This window comes from Poromitra crassiceps, assembly GCF_964638095.1.
Source record: "Poromitra crassiceps genome assembly, chromosome: 18".
Classification (NCBI taxonomy): Eukaryota; Metazoa; Chordata; class Actinopteri; order Beryciformes; family Melamphaidae; genus Poromitra; species Poromitra crassiceps.
Window position 1 is genome coordinate 6,135,763 of NC_139636.1, and position 17,742 is coordinate 6,153,504.

The window sequence follows — 17,742 nt, forward strand, 5'->3', positions numbered from 1 at the left end:
TTTCAATTCTCATCCACAAGCTGCACTTCTCGATTGTCAGTTGAAACTGGATTGGCTGCAAGTGAAATGGCATTGTAAATTACATTTTCAATGGTTTGGCCTACTGCAAAGTACATTTATTTATTTAGTATAATTAATTACGCATTTTTGCAGCCCTACAGTATGTGGCATCTTGGTACCAGACAGTAAGTCACACTGTCTACAATGGATTTATTTTGAAAATTCCTGGAGGGAAGTTGCTATTTATTTATTCCGACTAGCTTGGTTGTACCATGGGTGTACACTGTTGTAGCTGCTTATCTGCTCCGGAAGCACATTGCCATTAAAATCTTATCGAAGCAACAACAATGAAAGGTGTAGTAAAAAAATAAATACAAATAACGTGTTTGTTCTCCATTCAAATCTAAATGGTTACTTTATCAAAAATAATGGGACAGTTATTACCATATGAAAATATGACGTGCATTTATAGTTGTATTCTATTTTTTAAATGTGTCATTTATTGTGCAACGTTTTTTGTTGTGCTCTCTGGACGTTTACGTTGTTAAGGCTTTTATTCTGAAAAACCGAACCGGATGTTTTGTTGTAGTTCTCGCAAGCGACAGCAAAGTGGTTTGACCTGTCAAGCAGCAGTCTATGGTGGTGAGGTGAGTGTAGACTCGAGTCTGTCACAGGTCGGTCACTTGGCGGTGCTCAGCGGGCTGTGGTGACCATGTTGACCCGCCTGCTCCCTCACCTGCCTGCTGCAGTGCAGCGCCGCAGCATCAGAACAGGACACACTGCGAGAGTAAGTGCAGTTTACAATAGCCTAGCTTCATACGAGTATGAAAACATAGTTACATAGAGTTAAACTAAATAGCAACAAAGTGAGGTAACGCTTTAGAATACAGCCCGCAAAATAACCATGTAACTACAGGGTAACAAGACTGTACTTATAGTGTAACTACAGGGTAACAAGACTGTACTTATAGTGTAACTACAGGGTAACAAGACTGTACTTATAGCGTAACTACAGGGTAACAAGACTGTACTTATAGTATTAACAAGACTGTACTTATAGTATAACTACAGGGTAACAACATCTGTACTTATAGTGTAACTACAGGGTACCACATCTGTACTTATAGTGTAACTACAGCCAGGGGTGTGCAACACGGCAAAGTGCAACAAATAGCCTACTTGTATCAGTGTAGGCAACTTTGTATCAAGTCAGGTATTATGTAGCTACAGACGGGTGACAAATGAAAGGAAAAACACAATGATGTGAATCTTATGCTGGCCTTCGCGGTCACCAGATCTCAACCCAATTGATGACCTATGGGAGATTTTGGACCGAGACAGCGATCTCCACCACTGCCATCTCAAAACCACAAATATGGGAATATTTCTGGAAGAATAGTGTTCCATCATGATCCCTCCAGTAGAGTTCAGAATCAATGCCAAAATATGCATTGAAGCTGTTCTGGTGGCACAGGGCCCAACACCTTACAGACACTTTATGTTGCTTTCTGCTTTACTTCGTCACCCGTCTGTAAAGGCCAGTGCAGTGCAACAGCAGCGCAGGGCTGCTGGGTGTTGTGTGCTCACTCATGCAGTGCACAGTACAGGCTGTGTACAGTAAAGCCAGTGAAAGATAAGATAAGGGACACAGTGGCCATGCGTGAACCCGGGAAATGGCATAATTTCTCCAGACACACGGACTGTGCCCACACAGACATCCGCTTGTGCACTTTAGTGACTGACAACTCGAAATGTTTGGGTTCAGTGTCAGTAACACATCAGCAACAAACTAATGCATACTGTTCCTCTACTGTGAACAAGTTGGGACAGCTGTGCTATATTATTAACTTGATGATTCTCATAGCACAATTTTTATATCAATGAATCCAAATGTAGTCATTCCAAATCTATGGTAAGCAAAACCAAACAATATATGACAACATTATGATGCACTACTAGATACAGTGCCACATGCGGCTCCTTTATGGGTAGTTGTGGCTCTTTTATGTCATACTTCAATTAAATAAATAAATACAATCTAAATCAATAAAGGGAGGAAAGGGACGTTTTTGTGGCTTTTGCAAAGATTTTCTTTGTCAATGTGGCTCCTGAGTAGGGCAAGCTTGCATACCACTGCACTAGAACATGTTTTAGAACATACTTTTCAGTGTTCCATTACCATTCAATTCAGCTGTGTACAATGTTCTCTCTCTCAGTCTCCATCTCACTTAATGGTTGCTTTGTGTGTGTGTGTGTGCGCGCGTGTGCGTGTGCATGTGGGTGTGTGTGTGTGTGTGTGTGTGTGTGTGTGCGCGTGTGCGTGCGCGTGTGCGTGTGCGTGTGTGTGTGTGTGCGCGTGCGCGTGCAGAGTGCTGGTTTACAGAGGGTGGTCTCAGCGTTCAGGTCTGTGTGTGGGGAGGATGCCGTCTTGTTGGGTGAAGCTGTCAGAGAGCAACACGGCAAGGACGAGTCTGTGCACAGGTACATGTAGATCAGTCTGTCTCTCTCTCCACTCTCTCTCCCTCTCTCTCTCTCCACTCTCTCTCCCTCTCACTCTCTCTCTCACTCTCTCTCCACCCTCTCTCCCTCTCCCTCTCTCTCTCTCCCTCTCACTCTCTCTCTCACTCTCTCTCCCTCTCTCTCTCTCTCTCTCTCTCACTCTCTCTCCCTCTCTCTCTGTCACACAAAGCTCTGAATTCTACAATGGGCTCAGACAGTGGAAACCTGGAAAATAATAAGGTTGGTGGTTGTGCTGCTGTCTGTCCAGATGTCGTCCCCCAGATGTGGTGCTGTTTCCTGGCTGTGTGGAGGAGGTCAGCGCCTTGGCCAGGATCTGCTACCACCACCACCTGCCCATCATCCCCTTTGGCACTGGAACAGGCCTGGAGGGAGGGGTCAGCGCCTTGAAGGTCAGAGAGGAGACACCCTTTCTGTTTGCGTGGGAATGAAAATATAGGATCTCCAGGTGTGCAAATTAACAGCAGTAGAACATGAGTGAGAAAAAAAAATGATGTACCATATGGAAATGCACCAAAACTATAAATGAAATGTAGGCGGCGGTATGCAAATATGTGTGTGCCTTTGTACTTGTATTAGGGCTTGGCGATATGAACCAAAAATCATATCTATGTATTTTTAGGCTGGTGAAATACGATAATCTCGGTATTTTCTCAGAAGTGGGCTAAATGTTCACTTGTTCACATGTGGGATGTAGGGCTGGGCGATATCTACAAAATCACAATATTTCTTTTGAACAAATACCTCAATATCGATATTGCAACAATATTGTAGGGATGACTAATGGTGCTTTCACAAAATATGTACACAATGAGATTTTTGATCAATAATTATCAGTCATGTGGATATAATGACTCAGAATAGAACCGTCTGGTAATTTCATAAAATGACATCACTTTACTGTAATACAGCCTTTAAACCAGGAAAAGACAACACTTATGCCACATTACCATATCTAAAATCTAAGACGATATCTAGTCTCATACCGCAATATCCATATCGTATTGATATATTGGCCAGCCCTACTGTGTACGACTACACGTTTCTCCCCCCTCCCCTCAGGGTGGTGTGTGCTTCAGTCTGAGGAACATGGACCAGGTTCTGGATCTCCACCAGGAGGATTTCGACGTAACGGTGGAGCCCGGCGTGACGCGCAAGGCCCTCAACTCCTACCTCCGAGACACCGGCCTGTGGTTCCCTGTCGGTCAGTGTGGAGAACAAGTCCCGACACCCTTAACACTTTCCCCCGTCAGGGTTTCTAATCATTTTCACTCATCTTCCAAGACCTACAGAGTATTTTCTTCTATGACTGTGTAAACACTGAATATCTCAAAAGAAAGACGAAAGCCTCTACTTTCATAGGAGAAAAAAGTTTGTTTCTGCCTTCATCCGTTCTCTTATGACACTTGAATGTAGGTCGTTTTCACCGAAAACGCACATCTGTCCCAGAAAGCAGAGAAAAATGCATTTTTGTGGTGCTGCCGGGGCGAGGGGGAGATTCACCCCACGCTCAGGGAGGGGAGATGGGGGTCACTCTCTCGTCTTGACCCGGGGGCGTGGAGGCTTCTGGTGCTCGTTGTCTGGAGGTCTGGGGGCATATTTGACGGCTGAAATGTACACGATGTGAGGGCTCACAAACCGGATTACTAATCTACCTGACATGAGGAGTGTTTTTTGTACGTTTACCAGCGTCTGGTGAAAAAAATCCTTCAGCTTTGAGTGACTGTCACTAGTCCGTGTGACAGCGCGTGGAGCTCGGGGAATAGCTGCTTCGTGCAGCACTTTGAGGCACCAGGAGGTGGAGGTGTTTCATGGAGCTTCCTCATGAAGGGAGATTGTTGCTTTTCTCTGCCTGCTGGTTTTGTCTGACAATAACCGTGACTTCTGGGAAACTCCGGAAGTGCAGAGTAGCATTTCATCAAGTGGCCTAAGAGCGCCATCTATCACATGACGGTGAGGATTGACGTGATATCATGTCAATGGCTGGGAACATGTTAAGCCACTTGCTTGCAACAGTTTGTAAATTGACAGATATTTATGCATAGCCAGTCTAAGTCTAATGCAAGTGTTTCCCTTATACATGTTACACTGTGACAGGCCACCACTAATATCATGACCCACCATGCTAAAGCATTTTTTTATAGTGTTTTCTGTAGTGTCTCTATACTCATTCAGTAATGGTGCTGCTGCTGAAAATGTGCAAGATTTTTTTAAATTGCATTTCTGCTGAGACGCACCTTCATGTCTGAAGTGACCAATAGCAACGTGTGGTCACAGAAAGAGTGACAAGCCCCCCCCCCCCCCCCCCCCCCCCCCCCTCGTGTAAGAACGACTTACAGGGGAAACACTGGAGCTAACGTTTGCTGTGTTAGCTACATCAAAGGTTGCTTTTCCAACAAATGTTAAGCCAACTTGAAGGTCTTGGACATTTTTCAGAGTCCTATAGCTACTGAAGAGGATTGATCAGGTTAAAATGATGAATTTATAAATAAATAAACAATTAAATTCAAATAAATGGTTTACACGCACATTTTTGGACATTGGCCGATCTAAGCTCTGGTGAAGCAGTTTCAGACAGACTTACAGCAGCTGTCCTCCTCGAGTATCTTTAGATCCTAGAGTTGACCCATTGTCGACCCATGACCTGAAGATGCATTTGTGTCCATGTAGTGCCTTAATATGGACGTGGTCAAATATATTGTGACTGCTCATCTGCTGACCGATTGGAAATGCATACTGTTCACCTGAACTGTGTTTGACATTGGCTTTGGGAGAAGATGCTTGCTCTTTTGGACTTTGTGGAGATGTATAAAGGGACCCAGTGACCACAGATGACTAGGAGAAGAAAGGCACGCTGCAGCGTCGTTACACCTCTATCCTCCTGGGAAATCTTGTCTTCCACTACCTCCCTCATCTTTGAAATGCTCCAGCAGTGTTCGCTTTCTTTTGGAGCGGGCTTTGCCATTGTGGGCTTGGGGTGTAAAGGTAAAGGTAAAGTCCCACTGATTGTCGCACACCTCAGAGTGCGAAATTTGTTCTCCGCATTTGACCCATCCCCTGGGGGAGCAGTGAGCGGCAGCAGTGCTGCGCTCGGGAGTCATATGGTGATCTAACCATATGCCTGGTGGTGTGGACCATTTCCATCAAATTGGAAAGTTTGGACTGCTTGAACAACAACACTTCCGAACACTGCTGATATATTATGGTCATTTTGGTGCAAGGAGCCAGTAGAATATGACTGATTGTCCCTTTAAACTGATACTGTACACGCAGCACCTCTTAGTATCTTCCTGAAGGAGACTTTTGACAGGTATGGCCGTACGGGGACTTGAACCCTGCCCTCCTGTTGGGAGATGACCTCACTATATCACCGGGACTTCCATCCTGACTGATGGATGTTATTTCCTCATAGACGTTTCTCTATCTCCTCTCCAGCCATTCCCTCAAGTCCTGGGTGTGACAAGCAAGGTTCTCAACACTATCCTCAGTGACAGCAATGAGACAGATGTTACCAGGTGTTTGATATGAAAGTTATGAGGAGAATGAAAAAGCCCATTTTACTGGACTGATGCTGACTTTGCCATTTCCCCGTTGGTCAGTCACATACAGTGAAAGGATTTCTCAATATTTAATCTTGTGAATTCTCACCAGAGCTGTTTGCAATGATTAGTTGATTGACAGAAAATTAATTGGCAACTATTTTTATACTTGATTAATCGGATTAATCATTAATCATACTTGATTAATTAGACAAATTCTTAACGGGGGGAGATACTAAAATGATCTCGTTCCAGCTTCATAAATGTGAATATTTTCTGGTTTCTTTAGTCTTCTGTGGCAGTGAACTGATTATCTTTGGGTTGTGGACTGTTGGTCAGGACAAAACAAGACATTTGAGGATGACATTTTTCACCATTTTGTGACATTTTATAGACCAAAAGACTAATTGATTCATCGACAATGAAAATAATCGTTAGTTGCAGCTCTAATTATCCCCGTCTACCAAGAATGTTTTCTCATTGCTGAAGTGAATGTTACACTCTATGGAAGGTGACATCATCTGGTACCAAAGACCAGCCAATAGAGGGTATGCAGTATGCACACCCACTGGAACACGCCCCCTCAATCGGGAATGAGTGTCAAAACGAGTGTCAAGTTCCTCCCTGAGCAGCAGGTGTCACTTATCTAGGCTGATTACTGCATTCAAGCTCAGTCTTGCTGTGACTCAGTGGGTGTGACCCCACAGTGACTTCTGCCTCTGTGACATCACATGCATACCCTCTATAGCACACGGCCAGTTCACTAGCCTACTTTTCACCATTCGAGGTGAGGCTTCACCACAGATTTGGGCACGGTTTAGTTACTCCTTAACTCTTCCATATTGTGCTGGTATTGTATTAAGGCCCAATTATACTCCATTTTCATACGAAAATAAATGCGTCCGTTTCAAACGGTGTAATCGTCACTGCCCAGTGTCCAGTGCCCACCTACTTCCATGCGTCTTTCACGTATCATGGTATCATGTTAAGCAATACATCCACTAGTGGGCAGTAGAGAGTCAAACGTGTGAGTGTATGTGTGGTTCTGCTCCGTTTCATGCGTATCTGTAAGCTTTCAGAGGACAGACAGAAATGTGCACAAAATGAACGCAGAGTACGGACAGAAGGCTCTGTCCGTCTCCGTATTTAACGTAGAGTATAATTGGGCCTTAAGTTGTCAATTGGGATGTATTGCACTACTCTGCATTTTATATAACTGTGATGTATGGATGGATGGATGCTATGGTATGGTAATGGATGGTATGATATGGTATGGTACGGTATGGTATGGTATGTTGGATTGCCACCTTGAGGACCACAATGGAAATACGTCCTGGACTGATTGTGTTTATCCTTGATTGTTTTTAACCATGTGTATGCTTTGTATGTACACACTGTTATTTACAATCCAATATAATTTGAATATACTAAACTAAACTAAAATGATGGGCAGAAGCCTGCTACTCTAACCTGTAGCCACTCCCTATAAATAGAACTAGATTTCCATAAGTGACTGTATTATTACTAGTATAGGATTGGGTAAGACTACATGTGTTTTGTCTTTTGTGCTTATATGTATTTGTCTTCCATCTGTATTAAAGGAGCACACTAGTGATGTGCTGTTGTCGTCCCCAGACCCCGGAGCCGACGCGTCTCTGTGTGGTATGGCTGCCACCAGCGCGTCCGGCACCAACGCAGTGCGTTACGGCACCATGAGAGAGAACGTTCTCAACCTGCAGGTGGTGCTGGCTGACGGGACCATCCTGCACACGGCCGGCAAGGGCCGACGACCCAGGTAGCCCAGCAATACACCCCAAGCATATACCTGGACATGCATAATTTACTCTTTAATTTTTTATTATAAGTAGTTAACCTTATAAGGTTAACTACTTATAACAGGAAGAGCTGTTGGCTCAATAATAGGTAAAGTGAAATTCTGTAAAGACATTGGCTATTCCACATACTCACAGCTTTATGAAGCATGTGTTTGTCCCATTTTTAGTTATGCAGCTGGAGTATGGGGTTGCAAGGATGCCAAAAAAGTAAATTCCATCCAGAATAGAGCCATAAGATGCTTCCTTGCATGCATTTGCCCCTATTCTTGCCATACAGGGTGATATGGGTTGGGAACCGGTGGAGATTAGACTAAAGGGAGAAATGATACGGCTATGGAACCGCTTCATTAATATGCCAGAGAGTAGGTTAACAAAGAAGGTCTTCAACTGGGACAAGGCTCATAGTCACCCCTGGATAAAGGAAATTTGTTCTACTCTTAGAGAGGCAGACCTGGCATATATTTTTCACAACATGCTTTGCTGTAATGTTAATATGTTGAAACAAAAGTTATCTCTTAATTACAGAGAGGGATGGGCAAACGACATATGGTCTAAACCTAAGCTTAGATCATATGTTCAGATGAAGCAGTGTTTTGGTCTTGAGCCCTATGTCACTTCCTTTCTAACCAGAAACCAGAGGTCTTTATGTGCTCAGCTGAGAATTGGTATTCTGCCTCTTGCCATTGAAGTAGGGCGGTTCACAGCTATACCAGAAGAGAACAGGATATGCAATGTGTCTGTGATCTAAAGGATGTTGAAAATGAGTTTCATTTCATGTTTTATTGTACTTTATATGATGATTTGAGGATTTCCTTATTTGACGAAATGCAAAAGCAAAGACCTGAGCTCTTCTGGGCAGATGATGGCCAGAAGTTGGAGTGGTTGTTTAAGACTGAGGTATTTAAGACTGCTAACTTTATCTCTAGGGCCTGGAATAGAAGGCAAGCACAGCTCTTTAAGTAGGTTCAGGTGGTGGTTTTCATGCTGTACAACTTTACTGTATGTATTTTGGGTGTTTTCTGTTGGTTTTATGTTTTGATCATTGTTTGTTTAAATGATGAACAGTAAAAGTGTCCTGTAAGCCCATGTGGGCTGGGCTTCATTCGAAGCATGACACTTAAATAAAGAAAATCAATCAATCAATCAAAATATAAGGTTATTGAAGAGTTAATATGACTTATTCAGTAGTTTAGTAGGTTTGTTACATTCAATGATAACCAATTATCCCAAGTAAACAGTTCCTTGCTGTAAGACCCTTTGAACTACTGGTATTTATACTTCACGTGATATTCATAGTTAGATTTCATTCATACTGTACTGATTGAAACGAATGTCTAATACTTTTAGATGCTTACTATTATGCACATGAGGCCCTAAATTACATAATTGGAAGGTTATTGTGGTTTTGGGTTTCCCAGGCAGGGCTTTAAAGCATCTAATTCAGGTCCATGTCTTTCCTCCTCAGGAAGACGTCGGCAGGCTACAACCTGACCAACCTGTTTGTGGGCTCAGAAGGCACCCTGGGGATCATCACCAAGACCACCTTACGTCTGTACGGCGTCCCAGAGGCCATGGTGTCGGCCGTCTGCTCCTTCTCCTCCGTCCAGGCTGCGGTGGACAGCACCGTGCAGATCCTACAGGCAGGAGTACCCATCGCTCGCATCGGTGAGAGAATCCATCGTTACAGTACATGACCCGATCAATGGCTTTCTCCCTGAGTGTATTTAAGACCAACATCTGAGGAGAATAGACATTCAAATGGTCGATGAAGGATCTGCTCACCTCTGTCCGACTCTCTGTCTGTTTGATCGTGTGCTCGTCAGAAGGTCCACAATGGGAGATTTCCACGTCAGCTGCTGAACAGCTATTTTGTCAGCAAGACAAAACGACCGGAGACCAGTGCTCGCACTGCACATTAGGGTGGGTTGGTGGACTTGGACGTGAAGTTTTCTATTTCTCCACATCAAATAAATAAATATATAAATAAATAAAATCAATGTTACAGTAACAACAAGCTCAAAATGTTCAGTGACCATATTTCAGATCTATCTGTATACTCAAGCTGGAAGATATCGCATCCAGAGGTGTGACCAAGTCAACTTTGCTAAAGTCCCAAGTCACCCTCAAGTCTAAATGTAGAAAAACCAAGTCAGGTCAAAACAAGAGTCCAATCTCAATTTAAATTCTTTAAGAACAAAACACAAAATACCCGGGACTTTTTTAATGCAGTATGGTTTTAATAGGGTAAAACCTTGTTAAGAGCATCATGAGTTTGATTTCTATCATCAGTTTCAACGTCAATAAATTCGATCATTCCATACAAATTCAGAAAACAGAATTTAAATTCAATCGTCTGCTGGAACAAATCTCATCACTTTCAATCTAAGTCATTTACACAAACACAAGATCTCAAGTCAAGGCTTTAGAAACCTTTTCAAGTCATCAAACTCAAGTCCAAGCTACCAGAATGCAAGTCAAGTCTCAAGTCTTCTCTTCATGCATCAAGTTTCAAGCAATTCAAACAATAGAAGATATAAGAAAGACAAAACCTGTGTGTGACTGTGTGTGTGTGTGTGTGCGTGCGTGTGTGTGTGTGTGTGTGTTTTCCAGAGTTTCTAGATCTGATGATAGATGTGACTGTGTGTGTGTGTGTGTGTGTGTGTGTGTGTTCCAGAGTTTCTATATGATCTAATGATAGATGTGACTGTGTGTGTGTGTGTGTGTGTGTGTGTGTGTGTGTGTGTGTGTGTGTGTTCCAGAGTTTCTAGATGATGTGATGATAGATGCGTGCAACAAGTTCAACTCTCTGTCCTACCCTGTCAGCCCCACTCTCTTCCTGGAGTTCCACGGGACCGAGAGGAGTCTTGAGGAGCAGGTCGACACAACAGGTGTGTGTGTATGTGTGTGTCTCAGTCACAAGCTGCTGTAAAGCAGAGGGGACATTCTAACTAGGACCGAAGTCACATATTGCTGTTGTTGAAAACCTACTATCTGTGACAAATAATCTTTTTAATGGATTAGGGTTAGGGTTATACGTTTTACATTTAAACTGCTAGTTAGTTAAATGATTGTTAGCCGTTAGCATCACAAATAACATGGATACAGAGAGCAACCCTCATCTTTTAGCAACACCACTTATTGTGAAGACAAAGGGGTTGGTAGAAAAATGAAAAGCTACCTGAAAATATAAGTGATAAATAAAATCAATATTTGATCGCACCTGCAGCTCAACTAACATGATTGATAGCATAACACTTAGTGAGGCCTACTATGCTAACGTCACACTCACATCCTCAACGAAGGCAACTTGCAGCAAAGAAGTCAAATAATCAATATATGCAAAACCTACATTAAACAATCCACTGTTTTAAAATGACACAACTTACAGTACCTTCTCAGGAAACCAGGGAAGCTGAAATTCATCTTATGCTGCTAGCTAGCCAAAAGCTTCCACAATTTGAATTGTAGTGAAATGGAAAAATCAAACGTCCAATGCAACTGCAGTGAAAACTAGCATCAGCAGCAGCAGCAGCAGCAGAAACTTCCACAGACTTTTCAGACAGTTCAACAAGGACCTAATGAAAACACTACAATAGACATCTCAGAACATGAAAGTGCCTGCCCGTCTAGCAAACATCCAAAGTGCAACATCAGAGGCTGGAGATGTTGGAGGTTACAGCATCATTATGATGTGTCAGCTCACCCGTGTTGGTTTGTGTTTCCGTAGAGGAGATCACTCAGGCGAATGGCGGTTCAGATTTCCAATGGGCAAGAGACGCAGAAACACGCAACCGCCTGTGGAAAGCCCGCCATGACGCCTGGTATGCTGCTCTGGCGCTCAGACCTGGCTGCAAGGTGAGTCAAGTCTGGCTATTGGCAAATCTTAACCCATTGATACCTGATGCAGCATTTGCATGTATATCCCTCATTTGTGTGTGTATCCCTTTAAGACGGTCTTAAAGGGATACACACACAAATGCTGCATCAGGTATCAATGGGTTAAACAGGATGCACAGATATGGTCATAGGCTGTCTCCCCCATTTGCTTTCATAGTAGGTGGATGTAATTCTGACCTTGATGGTAAATGAGAAAATTTTATGCTATATAGGCCTTTTTCACAGTGGCCTTTTTGTGTCGAAAAGGCAGGATAAAGGTGCAAGCAAAACACTAATGAGAGTTTCCAACTTCCACGTGTTTTGGCCGTGGACCGTTTTGGCGCACTGTCCGGGCCGCCAAGTTGAACACGTCTCAACTTTAGCCACACGACATCATGTTTGTCACTCAGGTCTTTCTGATTTGTGTGTGTTGAATATATTGGACGGTACTTTTGAATTGTCTTTGGTGATTTTGTCTTCTGTATTCTATTGATGTGACCGCTACGCAGCATACTCACACTATTAGCAAAAATATATATTGTGATAAATACTGATATTGATCAATATGGAAACGCATAATTGTGATCATATTTTTTTGCCATATCGCCCAGCCCTATCGCTAACCACACTATTACACCTCTCTCTACTACACACTGTGGGGAAAACAATACCATTAGCGCCCAAGTTCACACTGCCTTTCACTGCTGAAAACAGGGTAATTAATATTACACTGTATAGATATGGATTGCCTCATAGCTCTGTGCTACACCAACCCCATTACCACCCTGAGCTACACCGACCCCATTACCACCCTGAGGCACTTTTGTCACACTTTAGGAACGCTTTCAAGGGCAATGATGGTAAAAGACAGCCATTTGATGCAATTCCAATTCTGTGACCTTAACTTACCTGTGTGTGTGTGTGTGTGTGTGTGTGTGTGTGTGTGTGTGTGTGTGTGTTCCGCAGGCCTACGCCACTGATGTGTGTGTCCCTCTGTCTCGTCTGCCTCAGATCGTAGTGGAGACGAAAGAAGACTTGATTCAGAACAGACTCACAGGTGAGCAGAGTGTATAACACCTCAGTTATGAACAGACTCACAGGTGAGCAGAGTGTACAGACCTCAGTGATGAACAGACTCACAGGTGAGCAGAGTGTACAGACCTCAGTGATGAACAGACTCACAGGTGAGCAGAGTGTACACACCTGTTATGAACAGACTCACAGGTGAGCAGAGTGTATAACACCTCAGTTATGAACAGACTCACAGGTGAGCAGAGTGTACACACCTGTTATGAACAGACTCACAGGTGAGCAGAGTGTATAACACCTCAGTTATGAACAGACTCACAGGTGAGCAGAGTGTACACACCTGTTATGAACAGACTCACAGGTGAGCAGAGTGTATAACACCTCAGTTATGAACAGACTCACAGGTGAGCAGAGTGTACAGACCTCAGTTATGAACAGACTCACAGGTGAGCAGAGTGTACAGACCTGTTATGAACAGACTCACAGGTGAGCAGAGTGTATAACACCTCAGTTATGAACAGACTCACAGGTGAGCAGAGTGTACACACCTGTTATGAACAGACTCACAGGTGAGCAGAGTGTATAACACCTCAGTTATGAACAGACTCACAGGTGAGCAGAGTGTACAGACCTCAGTTATGAACAGACTCACAGGTGAGCAGAGTGTACACACCTCAGTTATGAACAGACTCACAGGTGAGCAGAGTGTATAACACCTCAGTGATGAACAGACTCACAGGTGAGCAGAGTGTATAACACCTCAGTTATGAACAGACTCACAGGTGAGCAGAGTGTACACACCTCAGTGATGAACAGACTCACAGGTGAGCAGAGTGTATAACACCTCAGTTATGAACAGACTCACAGGTGAGCAGAGTGTATAACACCTCAGTTATGAACAGACTCACAGGTGAGCAGAGTGTATAACACCTCAGTTATGAACAGACTCACAGGTGAGCAGAGTGTACAGACCTGTTATGAACAGACTCACAGGTGAGCAGAGTGTACACACCTCAGTTATGAACAGACTCACAGGTGAGCAGAGTGTACACACCTCAGTTATGAACAGACTCACAGGTGAGCAGAGTGTACACACCTGTTATGAACAGACTCACAGGTGAGCAGAGTGTATAACACCTCAGTTATGAACAGACTCACAGGTGAGCAGAGTGTACACACCTGTTATGAACAGACTCACAGGTGAGCAGAGTGTATAACACCTCAGTTATGAACAGACTCACAGGTGAGCAGAGTGTATAACACCTCAGTGATGAACAGACTCACAGGTGAGCAGAGTGTACAGACCTCAGTTATGAACAGACTCACAGGTGAGCAGAGTGTATAGACCTCAGTTATGAACAGACTCACATGTGAGCAGAGTGTACAGACCTCAGTTATGAACCGACTCACAGGTGAGCAGAGTGTACAGACCTCAGTGATGAACAGACTCACAGGTGAGCAGAGTGTACACACCTCAGTGATGAACAGACTCACATGTGAGCAGAGTGTACAGACCTCAGTTATGAACAGACTCACATGTGAGCAGAGTGTATAACACCTCAGTTATGAACAGACTCACAGGTGAGCAGAGTGTATAGACCTCAGTTATGAACAGACTCACATGTGAGCAGAGTGTACAGACCTCAGTTATGAACAGACTCACAGGTGAGCAGAGTGTACACACCTCAGTTATGAACAGACTCACAGGTGAGCAGGATTCAACATCAGGGACCGTGCCTCCATGGGGAATGTCTCTTTCTGTGAACGAACGTTCCCTTTAATTCCTTTATTTGTGTTAATAATAATAACTTTTGGCAGGTGTACATCTTATGGAGAGACTGTATAATTAAGGAGGTGATATTAAATTGCATTAGGCCAGGGCGATATGGACAAAATCAAATATCACAATATTTGGAAAAATAAGGTGAAAATAAGGTCCGGGTTGAAAAATACCGAAATTCTCCTTTTAAAGGTTTGCACTTGTTCATTCAAACTCTACAGTGTGTTTTCCAGGGTGATGATGGTGTGCTGATGATGAGCGGGTGCTTGCTGTCTGCCCTCAGGTCCCATAGCGGGCCATGTGGGCGATGGGAACTTCCACTGCATCATGGTGCTGGACCCCAACGACCCGGACGAGGTCCAGAGGGTCCACCTCTTCACCGAGAGACTCGCCAGGTAGGCTGGTTCTGAAGCCAGGTAGGCTGGTTCTGAAGCCAGGTAGGCTGGTTCTGAACCGCTCACCTTTGCAGTTATTTTTGTCATGACAGTTACTTGAAGAGCTTTGTCACAAGCAACCAAGCCCCAACTCCCGGTTCTGAAAATTTAAGCCAACAAGGAATGACCAAAAACTGCAGTTCCTGGTCATCAGATGGAGGCTCCATCCTACTCCAATCTTTCTCCTTCTCTAACATTTTCCAATCCAGACATCGCCCCCCTCCTCACACTTGATGTCGAAGTGGAATTTCTCCTTGCACATCATCATTTGTTGAAAGTATGAAATGTTTGTCAAATTCACAGTTGAATTCAATCTCTCGCATCGGTATCAAACTAGCATTGACTCTTCTGTTATCATGATGACAACACTGATCCCAGTGTCTTAAGGGGGCGTTCACGCTCCAAGCTGCCCTGATCCCAGCCAGTCAAACGGGCCTCGCCTGCTCCCCTCTGCACCGCACGATGCTCCCCTCTCCACCGCACAACGTCTCCTCGTTATCTCCTCTGTCGTTAATCCTCCCTCTGCTTTGCCTAAGCCTTGCTGCTCTGTTCACACCTCTCCACACTAATTCACCTCACTCACTCTCAGCTCTTCCCTGATGCAGACACGGCTTTTTTTTTTTTTTTTTTTTACTTTTCTAATATTGATTCCAAGTGCTGACCTTTAAGTGTTGATTGAAAATTCAATGGAGAGCTTGTATAACTGTGATGTTCAAGTCCATCTCATTTGTGATGACTGCAACAGAATCAAATGGCGCTGGTCTGCTTCAACAGCCGAAGCGGCGCTGAGTTATTTTGATGTAATAAAAACAAAGTCACACCTTGCTTTGCCCCCTGCAGGCGAGCCCTGGCCATGGACGGGACGTGCACAGGAGAGCACGGGGTGGGCTTGGGGAAGAGGGCCCTCCTGCGTGAGGAGATGGGCCCCGCGGCCATCCAGGCCATGCAGGGTCTCAAGGACGCCCTCGACCCCAGGAACCTGATGAATCCTGGGAAAGTGCTGGAGCCCTCTGACTCGTAGGAGAGCCACGGGCAGCATAGTCACTCTCTGAGGGACTCTCTCCACAGGCGACTGACTAACTGACTGAGGATACCCCCGAGGAACCGCGGTTCGATGAGGGATTGAAGTTGTCCGTCGCTACAATGGATTTCTGTCATTTGGATTGCAGAAGGCAGTAAAGGCCCAATTATGCTCAACGTTAAATACAGATACGCATATGTAACCGAGGTGAATCAGCGCGGATTCCTCGTGAGTGCAGTGTGGTAGCGAGTGGATTGGTTAAACTCACTCCCCATGTTAAAGGCATGTTAATCAGCTCCCTCTTGGCGGAGTGGTTAGTGTCTTTGACTCCCAAGCCGAAGGTCGGCGGTTCATATCCACCCCTGGGCAAGCCCTTAACATGGGTTGCTGCAAGTATGCATAATTCTACAAGTTTTCTGAAAGCTTACGGATGCGGATGAAACGGAGCTGTACCACACACACACACACACACACACACACACACACACACACACACACACACACACACAGACACACACATTTGAGTATCTACTGCCTACTTGTGGCTGTGTTGCTTAACATGATACCGATGTGAAAGACGCATGGAAGTATGTGGGCAGTGACGGTTACACCGTTTGAAACGGGCACATTTAATTTTGTATGAAAATGGAGTGTAATTGGGCCTTGTACTGTATGAGTGTAGAGCCACACAAAAATTTAACTTTTTATATACCAGTGCTCAACAACACCACATGTCATAACTGAACTGGAAAGTATAAACCACACAGGAGGTAAACACACTGCACTCATTAAGGCCCCCGATCAGACAGAGCAGAAAAGCATTTAGTTGCGTTCAACTATCCTCTTCCACCAAACTGCAGTGGACTAACCCTAACCCTAACCCTAAACTGCAGTGGGAACAAAATCTAAAAGTTGATATTTCGTTAAAATGAAGCGCTGATGGGCAGATTATACAAGCTGGATTTACCTACCAGAAGACCGCAACGATTCAGGAAAGAATCAGATTCAAAAACGATTCAAAACAAAGAGTTTTGTGCTGCCAGATTTTTCCGTTTGCCGATTATCAAGGAAACTTCAAATTGACAGATTTTCGATTTGTTTTTGTCAGTAAGTGCCCTCTGCCTGCCCATGTTTTATGGAGATGTTTAGATTAATGATAAATGCTTAAATAGATGTTTAAATAGCGGTTGGGCTAAGGACAGTGATTCGGTGGTTGCCTAGTAACAAAAGAAGCAAGAGCAAGCTGCTCTTTTTTTTTAACTGTAAGCGAATCAACAAAAAAAGGCTGTTCCGTGCACCTTGCGTTTTGCGACCTGCAAAACACTCTCTTGCATTTTGAATGGATTCTAGGTGAATTTTTGTTTTAATGAAAAGACACTAATATAAATACAAAGCTTTTTATCTGACTACTGACCCCTCTAGATAGCTAACGGATCTTATTTCCATGTTTAAATTCAAATAATAATAATAATAATAATAATAATAATAATAATTATTATTATTATTACTGTATTATTATTATTACATGATTTGAGGATATAAAATTCCAAAGTAGACTTGAGCCAAAGTCATGTCCCTTCCCATCAGGCCCCTAATTCAAAAATGATTCTCTTTTGCTGTTCACCGCCACTCATGTCCCCGCCCCCGACGCTGGTGCGTGTGCTGAAGCAGGAAGTAGGCCTGACTTTGGCGCTCTATTCAGTTGCTCTTT

At 43.9% G+C, this 17,742-nt stretch overlaps 1 protein-coding gene across 1 annotated transcript in view; it reads left to right on the plus strand.

The window, feature by feature from the left end:
- Nucleotides 1–652: 652 nt before the first annotated feature.
- ldhd (lactate dehydrogenase D) overlaps nucleotides 653–17,742 on the plus strand; it is a 17,873-nt gene continuing 783 nt past the window's right edge. The window contains exons 1-11 of the mRNA XM_083655198.1: nucleotides 653–787; nucleotides 2,369–2,481; nucleotides 2,768–2,909; nucleotides 3,580–3,721; nucleotides 7,692–7,851; nucleotides 9,357–9,556; nucleotides 10,651–10,779; nucleotides 11,619–11,746; nucleotides 12,734–12,824; nucleotides 14,860–14,971; nucleotides 15,851–17,742. The exon at nucleotides 15,851–17,742 is cut by the window's right edge and continues 783 nt beyond it. Of these exons, the coding sequence (XP_083511324.1) occupies nucleotides 713–787; nucleotides 2,369–2,481; nucleotides 2,768–2,909; nucleotides 3,580–3,721; nucleotides 7,692–7,851; nucleotides 9,357–9,556; nucleotides 10,651–10,779; nucleotides 11,619–11,746; nucleotides 12,734–12,824; nucleotides 14,860–14,971; nucleotides 15,851–16,031 (1,473 nt within the window). The 5' untranslated portion in view covers nucleotides 653–712 and the 3' untranslated portion in view covers nucleotides 16,032–17,742. The remainder of the gene's footprint in view (nucleotides 788–2,368; nucleotides 2,482–2,767; nucleotides 2,910–3,579; nucleotides 3,722–7,691; nucleotides 7,852–9,356; nucleotides 9,557–10,650; nucleotides 10,780–11,618; nucleotides 11,747–12,733; nucleotides 12,825–14,859; nucleotides 14,972–15,850) is intronic.